Source organism: Pelodiscus sinensis, chromosome 9 (assembly GCF_052426305.1).
Source record: "Pelodiscus sinensis isolate ZL-2025 chromosome 9, ASM5242630v1, whole genome shotgun sequence".
Taxonomy (NCBI): domain Eukaryota; kingdom Metazoa; phylum Chordata; order Testudines; family Trionychidae; genus Pelodiscus; species Pelodiscus sinensis.
The window spans coordinates 22,711,128-22,728,828 of NC_143060.1; the positions used below are offsets into that span (position 1 = coordinate 22,711,128).

General features: G+C 42.8%; 1 protein-coding gene across 1 annotated transcript in view; it reads left to right on the top strand.

Moving 5' to 3' along the window:
- LRRC7 (leucine rich repeat containing 7) overlaps positions 1–17,701 on the top strand; it is a 399,063-nt gene that overhangs the window by 269,549 nt on the left and 111,813 nt on the right. The window contains exons 11-13 of the mRNA XM_075936231.2: positions 4,008–4,080; positions 13,369–13,498; positions 14,464–14,579. Coding sequence (XP_075792346.2) covers positions 4,008–4,080; positions 13,369–13,498; positions 14,464–14,579 — 319 coding nt within the window. The remainder of the gene's footprint in view (positions 1–4,007; positions 4,081–13,368; positions 13,499–14,463; positions 14,580–17,701) is intronic.

Here is a 17,701-nt window from a genome sequence, read left to right on the forward strand (position 1 = left end):
AAGTAAAATCTGTATTATTAGACATGGGATGTAAATGATAGATGATGTTCAAGCTGAGTCCTTTTCACATGTGTTCATTTTTATGCACAGTCAGCATTTTTTATATATTAACAAGTGTAGGCATGTCAAATACAATTTAATTGTAATTGCCAAATGCAAATAATGGTCCCTATTCAGCAAAGCGCTTGAACATATGCTTAGCTTTCAGGCCAGGTTTAAGAGATTAAGCCTTTTTCAATCAAAGCCTTTTTCAGTTAAATATATGGAAATATTTTATCTTTAAAAATTAAATTTATGTAGATCAAAATCATTTTGATGTATTAGATTTTCATAATTTCTTTTTATGTCAGGCTGTGATCTAGAGTAGAGAAAAGACAGGAGTCATGGATGGGTTTAATTGGGTGTCAGCTTTATTCACATGTATTCTGATCATATGTATTTGAAATTCAATTAAATAATGAGTGAATTTATAAACAAAACTGATAATAAGACTATTGTTATGATAATCTTTCAGCAGCATGATGTAGGATTACCTGAACTATTATTATAGACACTTCATGGTATGATGGAACATATTTAAAATGCATATTGTTTATCAAGAAAAAATCATGTTTATTTGTTTAAATGTAAGCTTCCAATTTATATGCTTGAAAAGGTTTGTGTACTAAGAGTACGGTAAAAGCAATATGAATTAAGGAAGTATTTAATGTTTTTTAAAGCAGTTTGTTGAAAAAAGTGGAGGAAAAACGTGATTTATAAGGAATCTATCAAGTACTACGTTTCACAGGTAGATTTTATTCCCATGGAAATCAATGGCAAATGTCCTAGGAACTCCAGCATAAGAATGAGTGTGCCACTTTTGGTCTTTTTTTCATTTATTAATATTTTATTCATCTAATTTAGATCGTAATCAAGACAGAACTAAAAGGGCTGCTCCCATTTATATTAGGAATGTTAAAAAGTGGGTCATAGGCTAACGATATAACCACTTAAAATTTCAACAGTTACATGATTACACGCATTTTGCAGCTCAGCGCAGGGCAGCAGGCAGCTCCCTAGGAGCAGGTACATGCCGGGAGTGTGCACCTACTGCCCCCTGCATTGCTGCCTCTGCATACTGGCTCCCACCTGCCAGCTCCACTCCCGGGAAGCCGGCTGCAACCTACTGTGCTCCACAGCTGTCTCCCAAGCCAGCCCATGCTGGTACTGGAGCTCTCCACTTCTCACCACCACGATGAAGTGCAACAACCACACTGGCTTGGGAGATGGCAGCGGAGCAGAGCAGAGCTTGCTGCATTGCTCTGCTTCCCTATGGCTTCCACTGCCATGGTGAGTATGGGGGCCCTGAACCCAGATGGTGCCCTGCATCATACTCTGGTAAGCCCTGAGGCCTTGTCCCTCAAGGGAGGGGGCTTGAGGGAAGGGGTACAATGAGGGGAGAGGACAGAGAAGAGATAGGAAGAGGTAGGGCAGGGATGCAGCAGGAGCTGGAATTGGAAGGGGCTGGACATGCAACCCCCAGTGTCACAGGGACTTGTGTGCCAGCAGCCATGTGCAAGCCACATTTTGTTTAGTCAGCAGATGGCCTCCTGGACCATGAGTTTGAGACCCCTGATCTATAGCCTAGTGAAGTAATGACTAATGTTGGAGACTTGAAAACCAGTTATAAATATCTGTAAAGTTTAAACTTTGTAGGCTGGAGAAGCATCGTTTAGCATGATACAAAGGTTTATAAACAGAAGTAATAGGATGATATTAAGAACAGGAAATGTTATTTAAAATTTACTTAAGGCTGAAAAGCAGGGACAAATTCCTGACATTATGGTCTGCTCATCTGTGAAATAGACTCCTAGGCCAGTGGCAGAAGTCTCATTTTTAACCTATACAAAGTGCCAGCAAAGTGCTCTGTTTCTAAAATTCTTATGCTGTATAGGAGATGGGTAAGATGTCTACATAGGACTTTTCAATATCCAAGTTCTGTGATTCTATGATATTACTAGTATAAACTACCAAGGCTCAAGTGCTGCTGTTTTCAATGGTGATTCAGATATACACAACAATGTTTGTTGTAAAGACTCTTGCTTCAGTGCAAAAGGAGCATAGCATACCTTTAAATGTGTTTGTTTTATCATATGCCTATACAGGTTGAACTTCTCTGGTCTGGCAATATCCATGGTCCAGTAGGACCACAGATGTTGCTAGATCAGAAAGCCCTGCCAACTTAAAGTCTAGTTGCTAGGAGTGGGACCAGAGGGCTGGTGGCAAGGAAAAGAGCCAGGCTTTCAGTACCGGGACTGACAATGGAGCCAGTCCCTGGGAGAGAGCTGGCAGTGCAGTCCAGCTGGGGGCATAGACCTGGGGGCAAGGCTGGATCCAGCAACCTGGTTGGGGGCATGGAGCCTGACCAGTGGCCAGGATTGGAGCCCAGGTTGGACCCAGCAGCACAGCTTGACCGGGGGCATGGAACCCAAGCAGTGGCTGAGGTTGGGGCCAGGGACAGACCCAGCTGCACAGCCCAGACAGGGGTTTGGAGCTGGACTGGCAGTGACCAGAGTCTGTGACCCTGGAGCAGGGAGCCTGGTGGCCAGGCGGACAGCCAGATTGGTGACTAGGTCAATAGCGGAGTCATGTGAGATTGCAGAACCCAAAGGAGAGCCCAATGGGATCTGCTGATGAATGCCAGGAGATCCCAGAGTCCAACAGCAGAGGGTCTGGAGTTGACCTCCCCAGTCTGGCAAACTTCCTCTTTCAGGACCAGTCAAGTCTCAAGGTTGCTAGACCAGGGAGGTCCAACCTGTAATAAGAAAAATTGTCACTCTTTTCAGTCTGACTCTCATAGATTCAGTTAGCTTTAAATGCAGTTTTAACATAAAATATATATAGTTTCATTCCAAATGAGAGGTGATTTAAATATTTTAAATATGAAAACTTTCTTTTAAAATATGCCGTTGTGTCCAAATCCAGATATTTCCTGGAATATGCTGTTGTGTCAAAATCTTCAATGAAATGATTTTAAAACGTTTCCAAATCAAGATGGAAACATCTGTTTTGACTTTCTCATTTCAACTTTTCTGTTTAATATCTTTCTGATTTTCATGTTTAGTTTTATTTCATCTTACATTAAAATATGTTATGTCATATCTATATTTTATACATTATATATATATCTGTATGTATGTTCAAAATTAGGTGAATTCTCTTAAAGAGACACCCACTGGCTTAATCAACAGAGTTGAAAAATATTCCAAAATGTCAGAATTTCCCATGAGAAAGATGCCATTTTTACCAGCTTTATCTCAAACTTACTGCACTAATTTAACCAAACACGTGTGGGTGTTTTTGTCAGTCCATTACTCTTTTCTCTTAACTCCTGTGTTGTTGCCATTAGACTACAGAAGTTTCACATTCCCCATCTGTGAATGTAGGCCCTGGTCCTGTATACATTCGTGTACGTGCTTAACTTTAAGCACATAAATAAGCCCATTCATATTTGAAGTTAAGCATGTGCACATGTGTATTCAGGATTGGAGGCATAATATATATGACACAATACCTACTTAGTACAATATGTACTTAGAACAGATTACCAGGCACTCAGGGCTTGATCAAGTCCTAACAAAGTCCATGGCAAGATAGGAGTTAGATTATACCCTTAACATACATGAAATAAAATTTAGTGTATTTTCTATAAACTAGCACACATTTTCCCTAAGGAACTGATTCAGGAAAATACTTAAACATGTTCTTTAGTCAGCCTTATTCAGGATAATATTTAAGCACATGTGTAACTTTAAGCTTTTATTTCCATTACCTTCTGTGGGATGTACACATATTTAAAGCTGTGCTGAATCAGGATCTAAATGAATTTGGCATAAGCATCCTTGTTTATTGAAGGAGAGAAACAGGCTATGTGAACATATTAAAATCATTACAAGAAATGTTTTATTGTTCTATTTTTCCTCTCTACCAGATATCTGTAATTTAAAATACCCATCTCTGTTTTGTAGGACTGTTGAAAAGGCTTACAACGCTAAAAGTAGATGACAATCAGCTTACAGTACTGCCCAATGCAATTGGAAAGTAAGTAGAAGAAATTTTATATATTTCAGCATCTCTAACATTGGGGGAAACCTGCTTTGCTTTGCCATATGTATAGTTTTGAAAAAGAAAGTAAGATGATCCACTGAAATGAGAACTAATTACAGAATATTGGTCTAACTTTTATCTTCTGTATACCAGTATAAATTGGGAACAACTCCTCTGAAGTCAATGCATTTACACTGGTGTATATAAGCAGTAAATCACATGCAGAAAATCTGTTACATTTTCCATAAGGACAATGATATATTTTCAGTCTAAATTATTTGTTATTCAATTAACTAGAGCAACAAAATTGTAAAGAACAAAAATAAAATATTTTCTGAAAAAGTGTCTCTTCTGTGTCTGCCTTTGCTGCATGTTGAGAACTAAATGGATGACAAACTTTATACATGCACACTGCCAATAATTTTGGAAGTAGAACAAAAAGAATGACCATTTCATAGGCAAATACTGCACAATGTGGATAGTCCTGGGTAAATAATCTTCTAGCAGTGTCCTGCAGTAACTCTTAAGCTCTATAGTTACATGAGAATTTGAATTTTGACGTAGTGTAGTCTGTCAGTTATACTGGAGTTGATAGCGCTTTTTTGATTTAGTCTTGGTTTTTTTGTGGGGTTAATGCTATAATTTAATACAAAATTCAAGACACATACAAATCTCTTTCTAAAAGGCTGAAAAGATTTACCTACTTTTCAAATAGACTGCTACTATACATATTTTGATAGAAACTGCTATAAAGCTGACACTTGTGTTAAAAAAATAATTGTGATTAATCCATTTTAATTGCACTGTTAAGCAACTAAATACCAAGTGAAATTTGTTAAACATTTATGGATGTTTTTCTACATTTTCAAATACATCAATTTCAGTTACAACACAGAATGTGAAGTGTACAGTGCTCATTTTATATTATTATTTTTTATTTAAAATATTTGCCCTCTTAAAATGAGTAAAGAAATAGTATCTTTAAATTCACCTCATGCAGGTACTGTAGTTCAATCTCTTTATCATGAAAATACATCTTACAAATGTATATTTGTTTGTTGCATAAATGCACTCAAAAGCAAAACAAGGTAAAACGTTAGGACCTACAAATCCACTCAGCCCTACTTCTTGTTCAGCCAATCACGAAGACAAACAAATGTGTTTACTTTTGCTACCTGTTTATTATCTGCAATGTCACCTGAAAGTGAGAACAGGTGGTTGCGTTCACTTTTGTAACTGGCATTGTAAGGCATTTATGTGCCAGATGTGCTAAATATTTTATGCCCTACATGCCTGGCCACCATTCCAGGGAACATGCTTCCATGCTGATGATGCTTGTTAAAAAATAAACCATTAATTAAGTTTGCAACTGAACTCCTTGAGAATTTTATGTCTCCAGCTCTCTTTTACCAACATTCTACCATATTCTAGCAGTCTTAGATGATGACCCAGCAAATGTAGTTTGTTTTTAGAACATTTTTATTACAGATCTGACAAAATTCAAAGAAGTGCTAATGTGAAATTTCTAAAGATAGCTCAGCACTCAACCCAAGATTAAAGAATCTGAAGAGCATTTCAAAATCTGAAAGGGGCTAGTTTTAGAGCATGCTTTTAGAAGACTTAAAAGTGCAACATTCCATTTAGGAAACTACAGAACCAAAGCAACACTAAAGAAAATCAACTTTCTACTGGTGACATCAATTCAGCTGATGAAAACGAACATGCATCAGTCTACACTGCTTTCATTATGGAGCAAAATCCACTATCACCATGGATGAATGTCCTCTGGAATGGTGATTGAAGCATTAATGGATGTATGAATCTTTAGGGTATTTTGTAATAAACATAAATATCTTACGATGCTGACTACAACAATGTCATGTGAATGCCTGTTCTCACTTTCAGGTGACATTGTAAACAATAAGCAGGCAGCATGATCTCCTTCAAATGTAAGCAAATTAGTTTGTCTGAGAGATTGGCTGAACAAGAAGTAGGACTGGGTAGACTTTTAGGATCTAAAGTTTTACATTGTTTTATTTTTCAATACAGGTTTTTTTTTACAGAATTCTACATTTGTAAATTTAACATTCATGTAAAACAGGTGTTCCCAAACTTTTTGACACGAGGACCAGAAATCCATTCACGAATTTTTGGAGGACCAGTAATGTTCATTTGCATATTTGCATATTCATTAATCAAATGATGAATATTCAAATAAGTTGTTTCTGGTCCTCCTAAAACCCCCAGTGCCAGCTTTAGCTTTTGATATGGTCACCCACAATATTCTTGCCAGCAAGTTAAGAAATATGGATTGGATAAATGGACTGTAAGACAGACAGAAAGCTGGTTAGACCAGGGTTTCCCAAATATTTTACTTTAGTTGGAACCCTTTTTTTTTTTCAGTACTGCTTTTTGCAGCCCAAAAATATAAACACATAAAAAACAAACTGAGAAAATACCAGACATATAACATGTCTGGTATTTTCTCATTAGGTAAGTTGTATTATTATTAGATGTATCAGTTTGTAGTTTCGAACTGCCTGGCTGGTAAATGTGCTCAGGCTGCATGAGTGTGTCTACCAGCCAGACAGTTCGCAACTACTCGTGGGGGGACAATAGAATCCCTGGGCTGGACTAACTCATGCTTTGTGTTTTGAGGGGGGGAGCGGGGAACGGGGGCAGCGCCCCAAGATCTACATATGGCCGAGTCAGTCCCACTCCCCGCAGGCCAATTCATTCCTCCCCCCTGCTTCCCCTGCTGCGCCTCTGGCCAGCCCCACTTCCCCCAACCCACTCCCAGGCAGCCAGTTCTCCCCCGCTTCTCCTCCCAATCTCCCTTGGCCAGCCCCGCTGCTCGCGTCCAGCTCTCCTTCTCTCCCCCCCGCCAATCTTCCCCAGCCAGCTCCCTGCCCCCAACCTCACACCCCCCAGCAGCCCTGCTTCCACCAGCCTCCCAGTCTCCCCAGCCTGCCCCGATTCCCCCATCCAGTGCTGCTTCCAGTGGCCAGCTCTCTCCTCCTCCTCACCCCAGAATCCCCTGGCACCTGCACCTTCCCTTAGCACTGCACCCTCTTGGTGCCTCCCCCTTCCCTTACTGCCCCTGCCCCCTTTGCCCTCTCTTTCCCTAATACCCTCACCACTCTCTGCCTCATTCCCCTCCTACTCCTCTGTGCCCTCACACATGACTTCCTCCATCCTGGCCTTCCTCATGCCCACCCCTTCTTTCAAGCCTTCTCCCACCACCTCCTCCTCCAGCCCCTAATGCCCTTCCCCTCTCTTCTCCCAGCATCACCCTGTCCCCCCTCCCACTGACACCTCCCCTCCTGCCCTTTCCCTCATTGTCTGCACTTGGCCCCCTGGCATTTGTCTCTCTCTCCTGCACCCTGTCCCTTGGTGCCTTCCCCTCCCACCCCACCGCTGCCGCCGCCGCCACCACCTCCTCGCCTCCGCCCAAGCCCGCTGCCACCACCTCGCCACCCAAGCCTGTTCCCTACTTTCTGCCTTGCACATTGCGGGGCTGGAGGCCGCACTCAGGTCCCGGAGGCCGGCCCCGGCGGCAGCATGGCCAGCCACATGCCTCCGAAGAGTTTTAAACTCCCAGGCCATGACATCACGTCATGCCCGGGCGCCTTCCCCGCCCACGTGCAATGCCTTACATGGGCAGCAGTAGGCAGTGAGGAGGAGCCGCGCACGGTGGGGATGCTCTGGGGGCGGGGTGGGAGGATGCACAGGGAGGCCGGCACCCGGGCCTGCGCCCGGGCCCACTCCAGGCAGAGCCAGGGGAGAGACCCAGATCCATATATTGGTGGAGCAGGGCCCCCGGCTCTGTAACTAGACGGCACTTCCGGGTTCAGGGGCGCAGGACCCGAATCGGCCTAAGGCCGGCTCTGCCAGCAGCCACCAGCCCAATATTTTTTTCCCGTGGCCTGGTACCAGGCCGCGGCCCATAGTTTGGGAAACGCTGATGTAAAAGACATTGCACTATAGTATTTGTGCATGGGGAATTGACTATAGTACTTGTGCATGGAACGAGGTATACTGGTAGTTCGGAATAGGAAGCCTAATCCGAACTACCTACTCCGTGCCACGTGTAGCTGCGGGCACGGAGTCTGAACTAGTGGGGCTTTAAAAATGGCGGCGCCCGGCAAGATGCAAATGAAGCCCGGGAAATTCAAATCCCGGGCTTCATTTGCAAGTTCGAACTAGGGTGGTAGTGTAGACATATCCTTACTTACCTGCAGAGCTCGCTTTGTGTCTTCCTGCAGGGCATGCCTGTGCCCCAAGGCTTCAAGCCCTGCATTAAGTGCCAGAAGCCTATGCCCTATGGAGACTCCCACAAAGCTTGCCTTAAGTGCCTCTGGGAAGCTCATCTGTCAGAGGCCTGCAAGATCTGTAAGGCATTCAAGTCGTGGACCAAGTGAGAACAAGAGTCCCATCGGAAGATCATACTCATGGAAATGGCTCTCTGCCCAGCTCTGGCATCAGACCTGGCACTGACAACCAGCAGTGCACCGGCTTCAGTTCAGGAGACACCAAGCTGCTCATGTGCCTCTCTGGTGCTGCACAGACCTTGACACCAGTGTCAGGGTATGTCTACACTAGCCCCCTAGTTTGAACTAGGGATGTTAATGAGGGCGACCGAAATTGCAAATGAAGCGCAGGATTTAAATATCCTGCGCTTTGTTAGCATGTTCCCGGGCGGTCACCATTTTGGAAATTGACTAGCCCAGAAGAACTGCCCGCGGCAGAGGGACTACCCAGAAGAACTACACATGGCAGAGAAGGGCGATTCCGAAATAAACCCCTTACTTCGAATTACCAGCTAAACCTCAAGGAATCACCCTTCTCTGCCGCGTGTAGACGCGGGCAGTTCTTCCGGGCTAGTCAATTTCCAAAATGGCGACTGTCCGGGAACATGCTGTCGAAGCAAAAACACGCTCCTCTCTGTTTAGGCGGCTAACAACTGATTTGCTTTATTGATCAGTAAAGCAAAGTGAGCCAAACGTGGTCCCAGCAAAGTCGGGCCCAGTAAAGCTGCTAATACAATCAATCCTAGTATCTTTATACCCTTAGCCAAACAGTCTGACGTCAGGGCATCCAATTACAGAAATCCTCAATTAAATTTGGAAAAACAAAGCCTTATCAACAAGATGGCAGACAGGTACAAGGAAGTACATCTCCTGTCCCAACCAGCCCAATTAACACATACCAATAGCCCATCCTGTATGCCTCTTCTCACGGAGTGACAGAAAGTTCACTCTGGTCTACGTGCTTGAGAGAAAAGCTGAAATGGTTTCTGATATACAAGATGGCTTCTACCTAAACATAAAATTGCTTCTACAATGCTAATAAAGCGCAGGATATTTAAATCCTGTGCTTCATTTGCAATTTCGGTCGCCCTCATTAGCCTCCCTAGTTCGAACTAGGGGGCTAGTGTAGACATACCCTCAGTCTCCGGTGGCACAGAAGAAACAGAGACCTAGCCAGGGCAGGTCTCCATCAAGGCATGTGCCGTCAGTGTTCCCTCAGGTGGGGCAGGTGGCCCTAGCAGGATCAGGCCTTGATCCTGTTCCATCGGCACTGTTCCAGCCCACGTTGGGACTTGAGCCCGGTGGAGGTCTTCCAGGGGCCCTCAACCCTGAACACTTTTGAGGCTGCGAGGGATCTCATTGAGCTTACCTTGTCCCCAACCTCTCCGGGCCTGCCTAAGGAGTGTCAAGGTTGGAGGCTCCAGGCTGAATGCATGGCACTGCTGGCGTTGGCACCAGACATGAGGATCCACCACTGCACCACCCCAGTGCTGTTGACCTTGACACCGGCCCCCACACAGTCCCTGACACTGGCACCTACCTCAGCAGTACCACCGGCACCAACCCTGGCACTGAGCCAGGACTTCCATGCAGCACTGGCACCAGCAGCATCCACACCCCCATCTTTGGTGGTAAGTGGGCCAGCACTGTTGCCTTCAGTGTCGCCACCTCCTCCCCAGCACCAAGGAAAGCCGGAGTCTGTGACTTGATACACCCCTGGATGTAGGTCACTGAGGTTAGGTCTAGACCAGTGGTCTCCAACCTTTTTACACCCAAGATCACTTTTTAAATCTCCGAACAGGCAAAGATCTACCGCCCCGCCCCTTTCTTGAAGCCCCGCCCCTTTCTTGAAGCCCCACCCTCTCTATTCTCCTCCTGTCCATCATTTGCTATCCCCAGCCCTTACTTACACACACTGATAAACAGTTTATTTTTAAATTATGCAATGTTTAAAATTAAAATCACGTGTTTATAGTTATGAAATAAATGGTCTGTTTTTTATTCATGCTATTGAAATCTAAAATGAAGCATTTATAATTATACATTTTGTGGGGACAGAGTTCTATGGCTGGGGGCAGCAGAGAGGGAACAGGGTGCTGGGAGGGCAGAGGACAGGGTTCTGCAACTGGGGACAGAGTGCCAGTGGGGACAGGAATAGGGACAGAGTTCTGTAGCTGGGAACAGGGGAGTGGGGACAGAGTTCAGGGAGTGGGGAACAGAATTCTGTGGCTGTGGACAGGGGAGTGGGGACAGAGTTCGAGGAGTGGGGACAGGGGAGTGGGGACAGAGTTCTGTAGCTGGAGACGGGAGTGGGGACAGAGTTCGGGGAGTGGGGAGGGGAGTGGGGACAGAGTTCTGTAGCTGGGGACAGGAGAGTGGGGACAGAGTTAAGGGATTGTGGACAGGGGAGTGGTGACAGGGGAGTGGGAACAGAGTTCTGTGGCTGGGGTGTGGGGACTGGGGAGTGAGGTGCCAGTGGAGGCAGAGAGTCCCCAGTATCTGCCTCCTCCCAGGATTCCCCCGTCCCCAGAGGGAAACCAGCGCGTGCCTGCCCCGGGGACGACCCCCAGTGCAGGGAAGCCCCTGCGTGCGCGCGCCTGTCCCAGGGCCGACCCCCCCCCCCCCCCGGCGCAGGGAAATCCCGTGTGCGCGCCTCCCCCGGGGCTGACTCACCCCTCCCGTGCTGTGCAGGGAGCCGATGCTCCCTCCCGCAGTACACCCAGTAGAGCAACTAGCGCTACTTCCGGAATTGCCAGAAGTGGTGTTAAGCTGCGGGACTTCTGTCCATCCCCAGTAAGCTGACACTACCTCCATTTTCACTGGAGGTAGGTAGTGGGGCTTCTCGGGGGTGGGTGGGAAATAGGGGCGGGGTGGATAGGACGCCTCGCGAGCGACTGGTCGAGGCCTTGCGATCGACCAGTCGATCGCAATCGACCTGTTGATGACCACGGGTCTAGACTACAGTCCTTTATTGGAAAAAGCTACACAAATTGCACTCCACAGTTTGCGTAGCTTTTTCTGATTGCTTTTCTGGAGAAGGCTTTTCTGCCATTTGGCCCCATCTAGATGGGGCCAAATGGCGGAAAAGCCTGCTCTTTCAGAAGAGCCCTTATCCTCATAAAACGAGGTATACGGGGCTCCCTGAAAGAGCACATTTGCTCTTCTGGAAAAAAAAAAAGCAGAAGAGCAAATGCATTCTCTGGATGCGGCAGAGTTTTTCTGGGATACAAAAAACACACCAGTCTAGACATACCCTGACTGCAACAACTACAGCACTACCCTGGTCAACCTCTGAATACTCAACCGATTCAAAGGCAGAGTCAGATGCATCACCACGGGATGGTTCACACGCTAGTGGTACCTTTTTTCAGTGTGCCTTTTTAAAAAAAGAACCCTGTCATTAAGATAGTATTATTTCAGTGATTGAATTGTTCAGAATTGAAAGAAATCCTCTGGTTTTATGCCAACGTTCTGTTAAATAGTGTTTTTTTAGAAACATTAATTAGATCTTAAAAGAGAGATACTGCAGCTCTAAGAGATAGATTTGCAGAATACTAGGGTAGTCAGTTAACACACTTATATAATTTTTGAATTATTGTGCTTGTTAAATTTAGGGGCCTGGCAGCACTAGAGATGAAGTAATTTTCTTCCATAAAATGAGTACTGTACCTATAACTTGAAATTGTGCTTCCCTTATTTGACTCATTCACTACGTTAGACAGTTTCCTGCTGGGTCTTTCTCAAAAAATGGTAGCCTTGATACCCACTGGAACCTATTACTATAATATAAAAGTCAACAATGGGGAGGAGGGACCTGACTCTCTCCAGAGTTGGCTGTTTTAATGACATAGAGAGCAGTCTGTCACCTGTTTGATACTTGCCTTCATAGAACTGCCAACAAGGTATTTGGGGCCAAAAAAGAGGTGATGGTTAGTCACTATCAAAGGGATATTCAGGGTTCAACTGTGTAACATGCTGAGTACTGTGACTCCAATCCAACAAAATATTAAACGTGTGTTTAAGAACTCTGAATAGTCCCAGTGGTTTCCCATTGCGTAAGTGCTTTTTTGGATTGAGCCTATAGAGAGAAAAAAACCTCATCTCTAGGGAGGTATGTTATTCATGATCTGGAGATCTCATTTGCACACATGCTGGCTGAAATGACATGATGAGAGCAGAAACCTAATTAACTTGTCAGATGGGAAGGATGGTGCCACAAAGTGACCAGCCCTTTATGGAGAGTTAGAGGGAGAGAGGGAGATGAGGCTGAGTTGGGTTTCCAGTCTTCTGGGCAGCTGGAAAAGCATGGCTACTGGCTGGGAGCCCAGCTCTGAAGGCAGAGCCACTGCTAGCAACAACACAGAAGTAAGAGTGGTAGTATATATAATTGCCACCCTTACTTCTGTGCTGCTGCTGGTGGGATGCTGCCTTCAGAGCTGGGCGTCTGGCCAACAGCCACCACTCTCAAGCTTCCCAGCTCTGAAGGCTTTACAGGAGAATTGGTGGCAATATTGCAATCCCTAAGACAACCTTGTGATCCCCTGCAACTGCTTGCTGGTCTCCCCATGTAATCTGTACATTATAGGTAAAAGCGCACAGAAGACCAGATTGCGCGGGGGAAGACCAGATGTCACGGTCTGTGACATTGACAAGGAGTCTGTGATGTTTTTCCTGGCTGGGACTTTGGTAGAGCCCTAATTATAGTATATGGGACAGAATAATATCCTTAAAAATACCTTGCCAATTTTGCCTTAGATAAATAGAATTATCTCAATGTAAGTAGTATTACCAATACTTAACTATATTTAGGTGTATATGATCATTTATATCTTCAACATTTTATTCTGTGAGAATCTGAATAATAAATGCTATCTCTTCAGTGTATGACATTATAAACTTGTGAAGATTTGAAACTGTTCATTTGTGTTATTTAACCTTTTAAAAAATCTAACAAATACGTTTAAAATTTCAGTTTATCTCTGTTAGAAGAATTTGACTGCAGCTGTAATGAACTGGAGTCGCTACCCTCTACCATTGGTTACCTTCATAACCTGCGAACGTTAGCTGTGGATGAGAATTTTCTGTCTGAATTGCCTAGAGAAGTGAGAAACGGATTCTGTTTTTAAAATATTAATTAAATATATTTACCATTAAGGGCCTGACCTTGCAGTCCTTACACTTGAACAAAGTTATGGCAGGTGTATAGAAGTTTCACTCTGCAGAATGGGGTTATAAGTGATCCTGGTGGAAAGCCAAATCCTATTTACCTTAATCACTCGTTCTATTGGAGGAGATTATATCACTCACACAAGAAAGGCAAGCAGGATTTCACCCTGTGTGTACAGCAGCCAAGATTACACCTTGTACATGTTCCTTATGTGTTACTAATGTTTCTATGGACTGTTGTTGTAGCTGTGTTGCTTCCAGGAATGTAGAGAGCTAAGGCAGGTGAGTTAATATCTTTAACTGGACAGACTTCTGGGGGCGAGAGAGACAAGCTTTTAAGCTTACACAGAGTTCTGCTTCAGGTTGTTTTCATGTCACCCAAAGAAAATTCTGCTCCCACTGAAGTCTGTTGGGCTCAAAGTATTATCTCAGAGCTACATAACAAAAGCTTGTTTCTGAAAAAGATGATCCAATAAAAGATGTTATCTCATCCACCTTATCTCATACATATTGTTTGTCATTTTACATTGTAAACTGAGGGCTTATATCCTTGATTGTTAATGTCAATATCTATGTAAAATAGGGAGACCAGAATTGGAAATGAGTATTTTATTAATGAATACATTATGATATAGAAAGCATTTTAGTCAAGCTATGTGACATTAGAGTTTATAGCAAATAGGTTACTTTATAACTTGAAAAACAATTTATAAAGGACATGATTCTACTCCCACTGATGTCTGTTGGACTCAAGTATTATCTCAGAGATATACAACAAGTAGCCTTTATCTCATTCATTAATGTGAAAGACCTATTTAGGCCATCTCTTAGATAAGGAGAATTGGTGCTGAGAAACTTTGGCAAAGTGAGAATCCTAACTTCTTGTTTTTTATGATCATAGATTGGAAGCTGTAAGAATGTAACAGTTATGTCCCTGCGCTCTAATAAACTAGAATTTCTTCCTGATGAGATTGGTCAGATGCAGAAGCTGAGAGTGTTAAATCTGAGTGATAACAGGTATAATTTGCATAATGTCATCGTCATATCCTAGAAATGTTTTGCTGAACAAGGATTTTAAATATTCGAGGTTGCTTTGTCAAATTGGATAGAACACTCAGTAGTTTTAATTTTCACTCTTTTTTTAGATAAATTGGTCATTATTTGGTGTACTTATTTTGACTGTCACCAAAAATAAGTACATTTATGAATTTAGAAGATTAACAGTTCTACGGCACTTAGCTTTTCATACAATAGAGGCTTCCAGCTAATGTTCAGTATAAAATGATTCACACATAAGTTTAGTCTCTTTGGAGAAGAGGTACAAACAGGCTTTGTAAGTTTACAGTTTGTTGTTTGTGCTTGTATATTTAGAACAGAGCAAAATGAGACTCTAGTACCGAATACATACCATTCAATGCGTGATTCTCCTGAACATAAGTGAAATTAAAAATCAGGACTACATAAATTACCAAAATTAACATGTCCCTCTTCTCCTTAGAAAAATATTTTTACACTCATTCCATGTTGTATTTCATTTAATGCTGATTACATTATTAGAAGATGCCCAATGATGTTTTCCTTATTTTGGAAGACAGATGCATTATCAGATTTTTTGTAACTATTGTCATGATAATTTGAATAAATGATTGAAGACTGATGCTCTATGATACCAATAAAGTATCAGTTCAGAACCAGCCATGCAGTGTAAGGAAATAATAGCTATATCCTAAATGCAATCTTTCCAAGTCACAAAGGAGACACCTTCATATAGTATAAGTCGCTAATATGTAATTTATTATATGATATGGACTAATTTCTTACTGACAGTTTGGGACTTAGGGATACAATTAGAAAGTTTTTTCCATTTCTTAAGAATTGCAAGGGAAATTCTTTTCCTTATCTTCTGTCATACAGGAAAACATTTTTTACTATGAAAATTAAACCTTAGAAAAGTATTGTTTCATGACTTCCTGTTTTTATTAAAATATTTCCATTTTTACATCTTTCAGTGTCGGCTGTGATTTTGCATTTATATATTCTTCTGTTTAATTATATGAAGTTGAATGCAGACAGTCTGAGTGGCACTAAGGGTATGTCTAGACTACTGAGGTTTTTTTTTAAAATGGCCTTTTTTCGGGGGGGGGGGATAGGGGAACCTTCACTTGCATTTAGACTGCTGTCGTGTTCTTTCAAAATTAAATCAGAAGAATGCGGCGGGTTTTTTGAAATTGGTAAATCTACTTTTACCAGGAAGAATGCCTTTTTTCGAAAGAGCACTTTTGAAAAAAGGTGTTCTTGAACGCAAACAGGGCTTTTTCGAAAGACAGCATTCAGATTGCCAGGGTGCTCTCTTTTGAAAAAGCGGATCACTTTTTTGAAACCCTGGTGGCTAGACAATCTCTTTTGAAAGAGGCTTGTAGTCTAGATGTACCCTGATATCCTGTTTTAAAAATTCAGTTATCACTTGTGTTAAACTCTTTAAATAAGTTAGTTTTCCAAATGATTGCAATTTTAACTATTGGTGATTAATAACTTGCACATGAATCCATACAAGGTAATAAGGGAGCAGAAAACCTTGTATGCACTGAAACTGGTATGATTCCTCTTCTCAGAGTGGTAGAGAAGTGAAAGATGTGATGATCCCACATATTAAAAACCTCTGAAGAACAGCTACCTTAGCACTTGTGACTACAGAGATCCATTAGACACACTTCTACCCTTTACTTGCAGGAACTGCTGGGTGTGGAGCAATCACATAGGAGCTTGTTTTTCAAATTCCAACTCACTCCCACAGCCCTAATAGCCATAGAATGCCTCCAGCACAAAGTTTGTTTACTCAGGCCTGATACACGCCAGGAGGAGATTTAGGCCCATCTAGGGAACTGAGTTGCTTTGGGACCATGTGATTTGCTTTTGAATTACATGTTAATTTAGTTTAGGTAACCCTTTCATAAATTATCCATGCAACAGTTCATCTTTCATCTAGGATAACTTAATATTGTAAATACATTTTCCTTAACTCGGTATTACACAAAAAAGCAATTATGTAAGTAATTTTCCAAACTGTCTAGTGAGAAATGTAGGCATTTAAGCGTGAAAGATAAGCACTTTGTTGAATAGCACATTTATAGACTTTAGACTTCTTTGTGCAGTTGGTATACTTTTTGGATGTTCTCATCAGAAATGCTGGATTAATGGAGGCAAGGCTGATTAAACACTCTTTAAGATTTTAATGGGCGTAGTGTACTTTTCCATCAATTCTTCTGCTCAGTGGAGTAGGCATATAGAGCCATTTCTGTAGAGATGAAATCATCATTGTTTCAATGAAATCAGCAGAGTTGTGCTGATTCACAGCAGCTGCGGATCTGACCCATAGTCTGTCATCAGTAATCAGTCTACTCCAACACCATATATACATTACAAACTACATCCTTTTGCAGCTGCCGTGTAACAATATTCTCACTGACCAGCGTAGTTCACCATCCACAACTTAAATCAGTGTGCTAAATGTGATCAGTATTATGGGAAAACAGCGAGGAGTCCTGTGGCATTTTAGAGATTAACAGATTTGTTAGGGCATAATCTTAAAAAAACTATAGTGAGAGATTGTACCCTAATAAATCTTTTAGCCCTGGTCTACACGAGGGAGGTATTTCAAAATAACTTCCCTTATCATATATATAGTAGCCCAATGTCTGTGACTCTGTAACGCTGAAACACTGGATGTTCTCTCTGAGCGGCGCAGTTGCCTCCCGCTGTGGCACTCGGCTGACTTATGTGCTGCTAAGCCAGGCCACTGCATGGAAGCAAGTGGCGCAAGCGGCTGTTTGGGGTCCGCGCTCCCCATGCACCATGGGGAGGAAAGACCTGAAAATCCCGTCTTCTGACGGGCTAATTGGCTAGTTTTGAAATAACAAGCGCAGTGTCCACACTACCAAGACCATTATTTTGAAATAAGGGTCTGGTTATTTCAAAGTAATAACTCCTGCTTTCGACAAGGAATGATGCTTATTTCAAAATAGCTATTTTGAAATAGTGGTACTGTGGATGCTCCACCGCTGCTATTTTGAAATAACTACTCCCCAGAGTCATTCAAAGTAATTACTCCCCAGTGCTTCCCGCAACACTTAAGGTAGTGC